This window comes from Aythya fuligula, chromosome 1 (assembly GCF_009819795.1).
Source record: "Aythya fuligula isolate bAytFul2 chromosome 1, bAytFul2.pri, whole genome shotgun sequence".
NCBI lineage: Eukaryota > Metazoa > Chordata > Aves > Anseriformes > Anatidae > Aythya > Aythya fuligula.
In genome coordinates, this window is record NC_045559.1 from 13,120,697 (window position 1) to 13,135,694 (window position 14,998).

The following is a 14,998-nucleotide window of genomic DNA, read 5'->3' on the forward strand; positions in this document are numbered from 1 at the left end:
CAATTAGCAGTGTTAGAGCAAAAGTCTTTATTCCGAGGACACAACAACTAAGGCTAAAAGAAGTGGAAAGTTCATTTTGTGAATATATGACAGTCCTCTAACCAACAGCAGTGGAAGTATTGAGCTAGGTTGATGTCATCTTGGTAATACATGTAAATAAAAACACTGGTGAAAAGAAGCAAGTCATGATGGACTGAGTGGCTTTTGTTCAAACCTCTATCCAGTTTTTAATATTTTAACCAACCCCCTACAGCTAAAGAGGGTTACTGTGTGTTACTAAAAAGGAAGGAGAGAGAGGTCTGCATGTTTGCCTTTTTGCAACTATCTGCTATTTACATGAGAAAAACAAGACTGGTTTGACTGGAAGGTGTCCTGCCAGAGAGACTATAACCATGCTCAGATAAGTCTTAAAATATCTAAAGGTGTCCATTCTGATGAGTATTTGCTGCAGAAATAAGCAGCCAGTAAACCAGAGAAAATATAATATGATTCAGTTTCTGTGGAAAAAAAAATTGAAAGCTGTTCCAAGAGACTAAAGCCAATATCAATGCAGCAACCTCTATAGTGACCAAAGTCATATATTTATCTCTGAATCATGTATTAAGTTCAATAAAGGAAAACAAAAATATGGCAGTGAAAGAGAAGAAATGTGAATAAGGGATGAAAAGTCCAACTGACTCATGTAGCACAAGTACTAACTGTTAAAAAGTATGGTAAGAATGAATGAGTCAACTAGTTCCCCTTTAAAAAATGACAAAATGACCAAAAGAGCTCATTATGAAATCCTGTGTAAATCGTTTACTTTGGTTTTCCACAGAAAATTTTTCCCAAGTTGGGAACAACTACTAATACTAAAGTTACCTTATATTTCCCCTTAATAGTTTTCTATGTTATCTGAGTTAAACAAGTTGGCCTTAAATTTGACATGCAGAATAACCTCCTAGGAAAGATCTTTTGGGAAAAATAATCAGTCAAATGATCTGAGTATTTCCTAGAATGAGGCTAGAATAATAATATTTTTTCCCATGATTAAAAATAAGGAAAACAAAGTAAAAATAGCATATATACTTTAGAATACTATTATACCATTTAGTTTTATTTTACTGTGGGAGGGGTGAGGGCATCTTATACCAGGTGTATGCTTCTTGTTGGTATATCAAAAATTCCAACACACCTGAAAATCTTTAGAGAACGTACATGAATATCTGGAAAACAAAGTATTCCCCAAAGTGCAGATTCCATACTTTCAGTAAATAGGAGGATTTCTGTAAGGCAAGAGGTCAGTTGTCTTTGAGGTTTTAACTGCTCTGGACTTTTAAAGAAGAGTTTAATGTTTTAAAGAACAAATTAGACAAATATCTGCTGAGTATTTACCTCAGTGTAAATTGGAATCTCTATATTCTTAATGTCTCTTCTGGCATTTAATATTGAGGATTCCATTCAATATCCTGAATTCTAAAACATTTCAATTAATCTACAAGCTTCCTTATAAAAGAAAATTCTGTAAAAGAAACTGAGTTCCAGAAGGTTTCTTCTATTGTCATCAGCGATTCACTGATGGAGCCACTTAGCTTTGATTTTTCGTGTAGTTATCGAGTCTTTTTAAATTTGTGATGCAATAACTGCTATACCTAACATGCTAAAAAAAAAAAAAAAAAAAAAAAAAAAAGATCTTCTCTCTAGGTCCATTCCCCTTACAGCCATGACCACTGACAGAAATAACATGGATATCCCTTAAGCACACCATCCCAAGAAGTATATGCTCTGCTTCTACTTCACAAAACATTCACATAACTTAGAATAAAAAATAAAGAAGAATTAGGGAAGCTCCAGATAGCCTATGGTAACTATTAACAATGAAATATACCTTTCAGGTTAATTGTTTTTAACACAATATGCACTGCTATAGATAGAGAAAGCTAGGGTGCGTGGTACCTCATCTAAGCACTGAAATGCAGGACTCGCTGTTACATCAGTTGATCCCTCATCTTGGGCATAAACAGTTGGAGCTAGTGCACAGATAGGTTGCTCCTCCTTGATTTCCAATTCTGTGTCACTGGAACTGGAATCTTCACCAGCTTGACTCATTTTTTGAAGCTCTAGGAAGTAAGAGAATACCAAAACTCAGTTAATTAGATCCTGGGGTACATGTGACTGTGTAAGATAAACATGTAATGTAAAGAACACAACATCGACACGGGAGACCCACATTCAAACAATGAAAGCCAGAATGTGAGAAATCTGTCTGGGTCCACAATCATAACTGCATGAAAGACTTCTTAAGAGGCAGCATTATCCCTCCATCATTGTCAACTGTTGACTATGCTACCTTTATGTAAATATTTGAGAACACAAAAAAACAATATTTCTTAAAGAGCAGGCTTTGAATAACAGATTCAGGTTGGAAAACACCTCTGAGGTTATCTAGTCCTCTCTTCTGCTCAGAGCAGGGCTAACTTCAAATCTAAATCCAGATCCTTAGGGCTTTGATTAACAAAGTTTTGAACATCATTGGAGAGCCCAAGTGTTGCCTTCAGGTAGGTGTTTATAAATGAAATGTCCAGGTGGATGGTAGTGGATCTTCTCTATGCCATCTCCATAGGCCTAATGAACAAACGTGCTTTCTCTTTTCTCCACCCAGCATAAACCCACCCTTCACTTTGTCCCCTGACCTTGCAGGGAGCAAACACATAGAAAGGGAGCCCCTTCACAGAACATAGAGGTCTTGAGGACAAGACACAGTCTTTGTGAGCAATATCATTAAAATTATTTGTGTTTCTAAGTCATTGTACTGTGAAACTTAAAAAGACAAATAAATAAATAACTAGACCAAAAACCACCACCACCAACAAAAAACAACCAAACAAAACAAAACAAAAAAAAACACATGCAAAATGAGAAAACATGGAATAATATCTGAGAACAGGAGGTAGAGAAATACTGGAAACAATAATTATCCTAAGATCTGCTCATGTCAGAGTTCTTATGTAGCACACTAACATTTCAGTTATGGAGCAAGTCGCATTTTTAGCATCTGTGGCCTGTGCTAAAATAATATGACCTTGAGAAATATCCAAGTGAACTGACTACTCGAGGAAAATCCTACAGGATTAAAGTAGTATTTTGATCTCTAGTGCGTGGTAGGATCTGGTTTTTGTTTGTTTGGTTGGTGGTTGTTGTTGTGTTCTTTTTCCAAAAGATAGAGTGCTAAAAGAGGCTAACATGCAGATTTTATAAACATAGCTTTATCCCAAATTAGACAAAACAGTTCAAGAACAAATACACAGAGAAAGAGATAGAAGAAAGTTGGAATAAGTAGAGTTTTTGAAAAGGATAACTTTCCTACAATTATGTCTGGGCAAATCCCAACTTCACAGCTCTCCATAGGAATAGAAATCTCCAAGATCCCTGCACTTAGAACAGCTAGACCAAGGGCATTTACTTTTGAGCAAGGTGAGACCTAATGAGAAGTTACTATAACTTTATGTAATTTCATTTTGTGGTTATGATCCCAGATCAGTACTTCAGGACTATGTTCTGAGGCATCAATTATCAGAACTGTCTGAGGCACGTGCAAATGCAAAGCCAGAACAGGGAATGGGAGGTTGAATATGAGGGACACAATGCTCCTGGCACCTTGATCAGACACAGCAATGTCAGTCAGGTCCGTACTTGTCCTGATATCAAATGTTAATAGCTGACAAAAACATCTTCTGATGTAACAGTATCTTAAAGAGTTTTTTATATTCAGAATTTTAAAATATTGACCTTTTGCATGAAGGTGGCACAAAACCAGACAAATGTTTTAGGAGAAAGTTGTATGAGATACAGAATGTCCAGAGTCAATAAACATCTTACAAAAGGAAGAGAAGGGATGGAGAACCCCTCTGGCACACAGAAATCTCTCTGGCACACAGAAATCTAGCCATGACATTCTGAGATAGGGGAGCAAGTATGTTTGTAGAGCAAAACACAGAGAAAAAGTGAAGACGGCATATATGGAAGAATTCAAGCATTTCTTGCCAAATTCACGACAGCGAATTCACATTCACTACTTAGAATGCCAATAGTTTAGTTCAAAATTTCGGGAGAAAGATTGCTGATGGCTGCAAGTATTCACCTGACTCTATTGGATTTTTCTAGAGTAACTATTATCCAAAGTAACTACTATGCAGAGAACATTGTATTCTGCTGTAGTACAGGCACGATAAAAGCTGCCAAACCGTAGGACTTACATCTGATTATCTTGACAGCATTCAGCCATTCACATAGTGTATGGGGAAACTTTTCTCCTTTATTTTTTTTTTTTTTTATCATAAATCAGAAAGAATCAAAATTAAAACCATAATAAAATCAATGAAGTTTTTTTTTTTTTTTTTTTTTTTTTTTTTGTGCATATGGCAATAGTATATATTGGGTTTCTCCAATGAAACAACCAGAGTCATTTTACGTTCCCAAACCAGAAATCTGATGGTTCAGAAAAATGTGATTTCTTTATACATCTGTGGTGGGAAAATGGATAAAAAAATGTTGTGCTGTGCATAGCCACCTTTTGAAAAATCAGTTGTCTGTAAAGGTAGTGAAACTTGTACTGAAGTATATGACATTCTTCAGTGCTTTTTGGAATTTCTTCAAGAACAGTTTGACTTGTAGAGAGATTTCAGCAGCTGTATTTACTTATGGAAAAAAAAAAAAAAAAAAAAAAAGCAATTTCATGATCTCTCCTGAAGGAGTCAAAACATTGTGAAACAACTGCAAACACTGCAGAGGCCAAGAAATAAACTCTGAAGCACTGTACATAAGCATGTATACACTATTGCTAAAAGAGAGTTGTTTTTCACCAATAAAAGTGCTGAAATTTTTAGAATATGCATTTCATGTTCATGTCTGCTGCTGGTGCTTTTGTGACTCTGAATATATTGGAAGGATTTAGGAAGTGGGAAAAGTACAAGTGAAACTCCAAACAGAGAGATGCCAAAAATTGAGAACTTCATTTGTGTAGGCATTTTTGTTCATACTTGTATGTGAACCAGAGTTGATGCAAATCAAACATTTGCAGTTGATGCAAGATAACACTCTTCAGAGAATGGTAGTACAAAAAAGTCTTTGCTAGAGACTCCAATTTGCTGGGCAGAAAGAAAATAAAAACAATCTCCTGGATATATACAAGTTTAAAACATAATGATAAAACACAAATACAGAGACATCAAACAGAGGAGAAAAATTAGCCTTAGCTAGTGTGATAAGCACTAAGAGGGAAGGGAAGGGAACGGAGTTGCCTTTTCAAAATATTAGGAAGTGGTACTGTAACAAAAGATATGCAAAGTTTAGTATTCTTCAATTACCTACTATGGAATTAAATTTAAAATCTAACTTACAGAAAATCGTATATGTAAAACTCAAAAAGCAAAGTGGGAAAATTATATTTTTGTAGTATGTGATAAAAGGTTTAATTCAAATAGAAATGAAAGCTCGAATTATTTATACATTTACAGAATAGTTCAATAAACATGGATGTTCTCAAACTGTAGAACTGCAAATAATACCAAGGCCTTGGAATTACAAGTCCATTTTAGAACCCAGGTCAAATCACACTGAGAACTGTCTTGTGACACAGCTTCAGGACAGCAATAACAAAAGTCCAGAATCAGATTCCCAAGATGAATTCCAGCACCTTCATTTCAGTACCTTTCCAGCAAACAGCAGCAAGGTCATGCTTAGCTGCATTGGCTCTTTCCAGAATGACAATTGCAAAAAGTAGTAAAATTAGTAAAATTGCATTCTGAACATGAAGAGATACAGCTCTGTGTATGCAGGTGGATCAGCTAGACTAATTCAGAAGACACAAAACTTGTAATAGTCTCTGTTGAGGGAAGTACACTTCAAGTGATTGACTTCATTAACATACATTGATGAACCCATTAAGCCTTATCTTAATTCCTTGCATCTACTAAATGAATTAGAAAAAGATTCTAGTTCAGAAAAGTGTCAGTAAGATTTTGATATTAGTTACCCAGTCTTACCCTTCAAGCCCAACCAGAATGTGATTTTTTAATTTTAAGCACAATGAAAAAAATACATAAAGCACATTATTTTTCTCTAAGCCATTGTTACAGGAATAAAGATATGATTTCATTGTTAGAGTAACATCAAATTGTTTATGTTGTTATTGCTGGAGACAAAACCTGTTGTACGATGAAGAGAATATGTTATATTAATGCCTTTTAAACTGTTTTATGAAAACTTGTATATGAATGTATATTCAAGTTAATTTATACTTCCAATCTGATAACTTCTGAGACTCTGAGGTCTGTGAAATGAATTAAAACAATGAGCAGTTATTTGTGCAACTAGGCTAACTCCAGTGGACATAGAGATGCAGCTTATTACTAATATTGAATGTAGGTTCACAGATGGATTTATAGATGTACATTATACATTGACATGTGTGCTTCTTTCGTTCATTATGAAAATTTAATTTCTTAAGCTATTCCCTCACTCATTCTTTGCTGCCACACAAAACTGATATTTCATTTAAACCAGGTTAGTTAAATTGGTATAAACTGACATGTAAATGTTCCAACCTACCAAAGGCTTTTTTTGTTTAATACAGGAACACAAGTCTAAGGTTTAGACAAGTTTAGATGAAGAGGTGCAAAGTGAAACTAGGTTGAACTGAGGCCATAGACATGGATCTCCTTCCATAGCCAGCTGCTGGATGTTGTGCACCTTTCCCTTCTTTTGCAGGGGGGTTCCTTCCTTCTCTCTCACCACTGATCTTGAGAGGAATGGCCATAGAATTAGTTTCTCAGGCAAAATCAGCTAAGGAAGCCTGAATATTTTCAAGTCAATGATATGAGCCTAATTGGCTACTTTTGCTAGAAGTCAGCCACGTTCCCATCTGTCCTGCTTAGAGAGGCAGAAGCAGCACCCAGAGCAGAGAGACAATGAACAGAACAGATGAGCTACTGGGCATGACACAGAGTATCTATCCACATCTTTATGCTGCTTCCTTTTGCACATGGATCTTAACTAATAAACGTGACTCTGAAAGCAAAACAGCTGACTGAGTGCTTTATACTGAATGAGTAAGAAAAAAGGTACACAATTCAGCTGGAACATCCAAACAGCGAAACCTGGAAAGACCCAAAGCCAACACTGGGTGCCTGGGGGCAGGCAGAAGAATCCTTCAGTCACAGAATAGTGGTGCTTCCCCAAACTCATCCACTCTCCCCTTAAACTCATGCAAAACGTTCAGTATCTACAAAATCTGAGGGAATGGAGTCTCTCACCTCACCCCTGCGTGACGTGAATAATCAGTTCTTTCTGCTTGTTTTGAATCACCTAGTTCTTTTACTGCATGAGTCACTGAATAATCTCAACCTTTCTGTGCCACTAGGTGTTTTCTACCACTGTCTCTTCATTTGGTAACCCTTTCTGTAGGATGAAGAACCCAACCTACCTGCTGTTACTAATATGAAAGCCCTTCCTACTGTCCCTGTCATCTTTTCCAGTTTTTCCATATCTTCTTCAAAGAGAAGGAAAGAGACAAGATCTGCAGATGTGATTGGTAACAATAACATCTGTGTACCGTGGGTTTATTCAATAGCCAATTGATGTTCTTTTTATCCCCTAAGATCTTATTTCCTAATGCTTGTTTCCTGAAGTTGAAGTTTACAGGCTGGTCAATAGCAGGACCTCTGTTTTAACTGGGCAGAGCCAGTGCTTCAGCATGAAGGGCTGTGCCCTTAAAACACAAAGCTATGTCAACATTAAGTGATAGCTGAAATTAAAACTACATAGTATACAATAGGGTATTATACCCGTGTAATTCAGAGCGATTAGACTGTACAGTTCCATAGACAACTATTTTGGGGAAATGGCAGCATACTGCGTACCTAAATTGCTTAACAATTTCTGTTGTGAGTTCCCTTGTTTCTGTTTGTTTTCAAGTCCCTGCTGTTTGGGATGGAATCACCCTGAGCCCCCCACAGACTTTAGCTGCTGGAGTTAGATATGGCTAAGATAAGGAGGACTTGAATGGTGAAGTTTGTCACTTCCCTTTTCACTTGGTTTCCATGCGGAACTTACTTTCCTCAGAAAATATCTGGTAGTGTGACAAACAAAAAAACAACCCTGAAATCCAAACCCCTGTGTGTTCCGGAGACAGCCTCTCTTTGCCACCCCTGAGCAGAAACTGTTACCATCACTACACACCCACTAGATTACAGAGGAAAACAAACAAAAAAGCTTTGCCTACCCACCAAGCCCAACAGATGACTTATTAAGAAATAAGAAACTTCAGGGAAGGAGTTCAGAAAGATGCTGAGAAATCTAAATTGCCAGCTATGACAAATGGATTTAAAAAATGTCATAAATATATTTCACGGTAGAATTGCATAGGAATTTTTAATAAACTTTAAAACAAAACAAAACAACTATATCCTGACACTAAAATTCTTAAGCTTTATATGAAGGAACACTGATAAGCAGCTAGCCCTGTGTGTGGTAAACTTTGCTCAAACACTTTCTGTTAACTTGATCTGTTAACTTGATTTTTTTTTTTTTTTTTTTGAGTGTTCCTTTGGGGACCTAGGAGTTGGACTCAATGGTCCTTCTGGATCCCTTCCAACTTGGATATTCTATGATTCTATGATTAACTTGAAGTGTTCTTGCAGGTAGGAACCTCAGCACAAGCATAACATCAGCAAGAATACCCCTACAGGGCATAATCAACTAGAAATCAATCAAGAGCATGCAAATAAAACTGAATCAACATTATAGCCAAAATATAGACGGCATAAGTAAAACTTTAAAAACCTTTAGTTTATATGAAGAAAGAACTCTTCCTAGCAGTTCCTCTTTTTTTTTTTTTTTTTTTTTCAGTATTTATAAATACATTTTGAAGGATGTTTAGGTACCTCGCATGAATATAATGCAGAGAAAAAAATAAAAATAATAATAAAAAAAAAAAAAAAGGAAGGCAAAACAAAACTGCGCTGCACTTAGCCAGGGTTTTGAACTCTTCTGGTCCCCGCGGCAGCGAAGGGGACTCGTAGGGCTGGCTGCCACCCGGCGGCAGCGCCTTGTAGAGCCTTGCAAAGCCTTGTAGTGCCTTGCAGAGCTTTGTGGAGCCTTGTAGCACCTTGCACTGCTGGCTTACTGCTGCTGCCTCAGCAGCTTGTGCAGTGAACAGGTAGATTCAGTATTCGGGCTCAACAGCAAAAAATCCTTAATATATATATATGTATGTATGTATGTATGTATGTATATGTGTATTTCAAAAATCAGCTATTTCTAAAGACCTGGAAAAATTCACATCCATCCCTCGTCTCGTCCCAAGATATTTCATGGTTCGTTTTTCACTCTCCAGAATCCTGTTCCTCTGCACTGAGCCAGTGTACGGCAGGCAGGCCCTTTTTGGGTTTCATTTGATGATTCTTGAGGCTGAGCAACGCAAAGCAAAGCAGTGAGTGAAGCGGAGAGCTCTGCCGGTCAGCACGAGGCCTTACCGAGCCTTCCACTGAGGAAATGACCGCCGGACAAGGAGCGCCAGGGCTGCCTTCCTCCCCTTGGGCTCACAAATACGCAACCTGTGGCATAGAGACAGAGACAGACGTGAGGGCAATGGGACAGAAGGAGCTGGGCAAGCACATGCCCTATTGGGTGGCTTGTAGGGTTATTTATGGGAAAAACACCCCCACCCTACAAAATGGCACCATGGGGTGTAAAAGGGAGGACCCAACAGACATCCCCGGGTTTCATTAGCTGTTGTGGCGGGGCAGCCCCTTTCTGTGCCCCCCTCAGTGCTCGTGGGCACGGCCCAGCCCTGACCCCACAGAACTCCCCAAACGTCCCTTTATTTAAAAAAAAACCCTGTACAACAGCACCGCGGGCTGGGGGGAGCACAGAAAGCTTTTAGCTGAACCCAGCGGCTCCCCGCTCGTCTACAAGCCGCAGAGAACCGTTGTTTTTAAGGTGATTTATTTATGGAGGACGCGACAAATGTGGTGCCCCCCCCCAACCCCTGAGGCGGCCGCAGCCCCCCCCCAGCCTCACCTGCGCTCCCCGCCCGGCCCCGCCCGCGGCGTCCCCGTCCCCATGGCAACGCGAGCCCGCCTCCCCCCCCCTCCCTTCCCATTGGCTCCAGCGCCGCCCAATAGCGGCCGAAGGCGAGCCCTCACCTCCCGCCCCTTTCCCCCCCCGCCGCCCAATGGGAACACCCGGGTAGTTCCGGCGAACTACGACTCCCAGGAGCCTCCGCGATGGGGGCTCTCTTGGCATCACGTGACTTTGGCGGGGAAGGGACAGTGGAGGAGGAGGAGGGGGAGGAGGAGGTAGGAAGGGGGGGGCTCCGCCATGAGGGCGCTGCGGGCGGGCTGCCGCTGGTGGCCCCGCGCCTGGAGCAGCTCCTCCGCCGCTCCCGGCGGCTCCCGCAAGCCCCTGAAGGAATGGGAGCTGGCGGTCGGCCCGCGGGGGAGGCTGCGGGTGCGGCTGCCCTGCGAGGTGAGCGTGCGGCCGCTGGAGCCGCGGAGGAGCCCCGGCTCCGAGCGCCGGCTGCTGGTCACCGTCCGCGGCGACAGGCGGGACCCGGAGCGCGTCCGGGTGCGCTACGACGAGGAGCTGCAGCTCGCCGCCATCGCCGCCGATGGAGTGGGCAGCGGGGCCGCCGTGGAGGTCCGGGCGCCGGCTGAGTTCGGTGGGTGCTGGGTGCCCCTGCGGGGTATTTGGGGAGCCTGAGGGTGGGGGTGGCTGCGTGGCCCACCTCGGGGTTAAAATCATCTGGAAGAACGCCTGGACAAGGCTTCTTGTACAGACAAACCACTTCTGGGAGCCGCCACAGCCGCTGGTACCAACAAGCACCTACCTACAAACCCTTCTTGAGGGCCACCATCACCGCTGGTAACAGCAGACATCCCAACCGAAGCACTGATGGTGGCAGGAAGTTTAGGGATGGCAAAGGGTGAGCTTGCTGGGATAATTCCCCTTGGTGAGCTTAGGGAGCTGTTGAGCCTGGGTTTTGGTGGTTGATGATGTTCCCCCCCATCCTGCTGCTTTATTTTTTCTGATGCTCTGCTGCAGCTGTGCTCTGAGATGTGGTGAATAATCCCATTCAATTTACACTTAATGTGCCTCATCTGTGAGGTTCTTGGACCACCGTGTTATGTTTCCTCAGTTACTGCTTTTCTTAGCTGATACAGCAAAGGCATTCTGAGCCTTCCATCTTTTTACTTATCTCTGGTTTGTCTCATTTAGGACGGCCATACTGATTCATGCTATGAATCCGACTAGTTTGCTGTCCTGTCTCCAGCAGCAGGCATGAATGGATGCTCAGGGAAGGAAGAGTAAGAACAGGACAAACAGCCAAGGGTGCTGTCAGCTGTTTTCAGCTTGGGCATCTTCTGAGCCTGATACAGAACCTCAGACCCTCAGTGGATTTCTCTTCTAAGTGCTTGTCCACATGTCACATGTGTGAACAGCGCCATGGTGAAAGCTTTCTGGCAAACTCCATGCCTTTTGGCAAAGAATGCCCTGAGGTGTACTGTCCATTGAACTGCTTTTTTCTTGGACAAGTGCGCAGTGTTCCAAGATCTTCAGCAATTTGATAGTTTTAACAATTCTGAATAATTTAGCTGGTGAAAAGTTTTCAACCTTGCTATTCATACTGATTTCCGAGTTCCCAAAGTGTTTGAGATGGTGCATAATTTATAGTTAAAAGTCAGAAAACAATCCAGTACTCTGTCAAAGACTTCTGAAAGTCCAAGTTTGTTTGGGAGCAGATCAAATGTTATCAGTGTATTCGTTGCCTCTTTCACCAAACAGTAATAGTGTCATGAGGCAGGAGTGTTGTCTTCTTGTAGATTCAAGTCTTCCCTAAGAGTTATCTATCTGCTACGTTCTTATTTTCTTGGGTTTTTCTGGTTGGTTTTCTTTTTCCTGCTTGGCACGTACAAAGATGACATTGGCCTCTCTGTAGCTTGCTAATAGATTTCATCCCAGGATTACAAACAGTCAAAACAAAACCCATCATTCCATTCATAACCCTTCACTTCTCTGACAGAACTTGTCTGTTTATTGTAGCCATTTAACAGCAATCTTATACTTTGTTTTCTAAAGGGTATTTGAGGGACTATTTTGTTACTTCATACTTGTTACTCTTTTTTTGTGGGATGAGGGGAGAGAGTTCATTGTGTTTAGGCCTGGAAAATCTCAGCCTTCATAAAGAGCTTGAATATGGAGAACCTCCCTCAAGGCCTTAGTAATGAATTCTAATAAAAAGAATTCATTTAGCCTTCCTCATGTTTTGAGGTTATATTCTTATTATACATTGAACATCAACTAACTCAGCAGACAGTCCCAGTCTTCTTCCTCCTGGCGCTCTTGAGATGGGCTTTATTAGCTTCTAGGTTTCTAAGCAAGTCATTCCACTCAGTTTTGGGGTAAGATTATACAATTTAGGTACCCTGTGCAGTCTGTGGATTATAGTCACCTTCTACTACCTGGTGTTTGTTACACCATAATTAGCACAATGTTAGTATTGTCTCTTTGTGCTCTTATCTAGACATACCAGATATAAATCTCTTGATGTAAATATTTTTTGTACTCAGTGAAGCTACATGCCAGTAAGGTTCCACTTCAGCTCTGGCATGTATTTTGGAATCTCTGAGTGGTAGTTTGTTTTTGGGTTGTTCCTTTTCCTGTGGTAGGAAAGAAGTGTCCATTAAACATCAGTGCACAAGATCTCACTCCTTGGAAAATGCATCTCAGGCTACAAATAGTGTCATAGAAGGCTCTGGACTCACAAGCATACAATCCAAATCACAGGATTGCTTTGGGTAGAAAAGGCCCTTAAGATCATGAAGTCCAACAATGCTGTAAGCATTCCTCTCTGAACACTGTGGCTTTTCTCTGGCCTTCCTTGCCCACGTGAGGGTGTTGGCCCCGTTCTGTTTAGACTGTTTTATCTCAGCATTTTTCTGTCACTAGACTGTAAGAAGTTAAGAAGTCGATGTGAATGTCCTTATGGTATTCTAGCTAGTTTCCTTTTTAGAAGTGAAAGCATTTCATAACAGCTTTTGCAATTTAGGTTGGAACTTATCCAGGAAGCTTTAAGTTGGTTAAAACTCCACAGAATCTGATGAACATTTGCAGAACGTGCTGGATGAGAAGTTTAAATACACACCTTAAACCAGAGGCAACTGGGGTTAACCCTACTGGGCTGACTGCCAAAGGAACCTCTGTTTCTGTTCCAGTGGTTATTCTTGTGCTGTGCATAATCTTTCAATATCCTACTCAATCTGACCATCCTCTGACACATTTTACCTTCACAAATGATAGATACTGATGAATTGCTCTTTAATCTAGCAGACTTTTTTATTTATTTTACTTCAGGTTGTATACATCTTAGCTGTTTATTCCTGGACAGGAATGGTGTGGGCATATAGCTGTAGGTTGTGAGTCTGCTCATCACGTGAAGGGAATCCCACTTGGCATCTAGAACAGCATGTGCTGACTAACCCTGGAACCAGCTAGTTCTTGTTAGTGTATGTTGACTAACTCCTTGGATAAAGCAAAACGAGGTCTGGCATAACCAGAATTTGAGAATCATCCTTCTTTTCTGCCTATGTAGTTCTTATGTTTAGTTTTAGTAGGTATGTATTATTAGAATTATAGGGTAATTCACGTTTGATAGGGGCCTCAGGAGGTTTCTAGTTCCAGGTTTTGAAACCTCCAGGGATGAAGACTCTACAACCTCCTTTAACAGACTGTTCCAATGCTCTTCTGTATTATACCCTGGGGAAGGAGACAGCAAAGTCGTGTAGGAGAACCATCAAGTCTGAAGCAGTGGCCAAGCTTCCCTGAGTAGAATACCAAAATTCTGTCCCCTCAAGCATTCCAGGCCTGGGCCAATTTAGAAGCCAGTGTTTTTGTTTGTTTGTTTGTTTGTTTTTTTGTTTTTTTTTTTTGTTTTTTTTTTTTTGTCTGGTTGTTTTGGTGCCAGCTCTCTCCTTGTTAGAACTTAACTATTCCACATGAGCCTTATGTAAAGCCCATAAGATCACTTTCATCTTTGGTTAAATACTGTAGATTCTTTCAGACTTAACTAGGCAAGCTGAAGGCATGTTTGGGTCTTGAAAGCTGCTGTGACTCACCAATATAATAAAATTATGTTATCACTTAAACATTTTTTCATCCTACTTCTGAGGGGAGAACCCAGGATCCTGGGAATACTTGTTTCTGCTTTTTGTTCTTTTGTAAATGTACTGGAAAACAGATATGTTTTCAACAGTGTATTTTCTTAAGTATTAACATATTAACTGAGTTGAGAAACAACATCATCGGTCTCTATTCCTAAACATGACAGCCTCAGAGCAGCAAATACCATAATCTGCTGCCCTCGATAAATAGGACTGAATTATCTTAACAAGTACGGTCATGTACTGGTAAGCTTCCCATACAAGCAGAGAATTGGATCATCATGAAGTATTTCTAGTGGTTCAGTGCTAATGAGTCACTTTGAAACATGCTGATAACCTATTTATTTTAAATATTACAGGTTAAGGTGGTATTTCTGGAGTGCCTCTGCCTACAGTCTCATACCACAGGTCTTTTTATTCCCGTACACATTTATTTTCAATGCAAGTCCTCTGCACCTTAAAGATCTTTATGCATTCTTCAAGCCTTGTGTGGCTGAAGTTGGCTGCAGCCCTCAGCTTTGCCAAGGAGAAATCAGACTATTTGTGGAGCTTTGGCACTGAAATGGATTGTAACCTATCCCTCCTTTTTTGTCGACTTTCTGTTAGCAGTATTATCCAGCTCTTAGCCTGCCTCTTCTGGGAGTCACTTATTCTTGCATCAGGAAGCCTGTTCACGTGACAGGCATTCCTTGTCCACTAACTCTTCCTCAATAAGGCTAGCAATACTGTGGCTCTGGAACGTGTGTTTCCAGGCCAGAAATGCTGTGTTTCTTAACAGCATGCATGTGAATTCATGGACT

General features: G+C 40.7%; 2 protein-coding genes across 2 annotated transcripts in view; one reads left to right on the plus strand and one right to left on the minus strand.

Moving 5' to 3' along the window:
- The window catches only part of CCDC146 (coiled-coil domain containing 146), a 77,260-nt gene extending 66,976 nt beyond the window's left edge, over positions 1-10,284 (minus strand). The window contains 2 exon segments of the mRNA XM_032199841.1: positions 1,936-2,099; positions 10,185-10,284. Coding sequence (XP_032055732.1) covers positions 1,936-2,099; positions 10,185-10,284 — 264 coding nt within the window.
- Positions 10,285-10,351: 67 nt separating this feature from the next.
- The window catches only part of FAM185A (family with sequence similarity 185 member A), a 48,393-nt gene continuing 43,746 nt past the window's right edge, over positions 10,352-14,998 (plus strand). Inside the window, exon 1 of the mRNA XM_032187247.1 lies at positions 10,352-10,699. Within this exon, the coding sequence (XP_032043138.1) occupies positions 10,360-10,699 (340 nt within the window). The 5' untranslated portion in view covers positions 10,352-10,359. The remainder of the gene's footprint in view (positions 10,700-14,998) is intronic.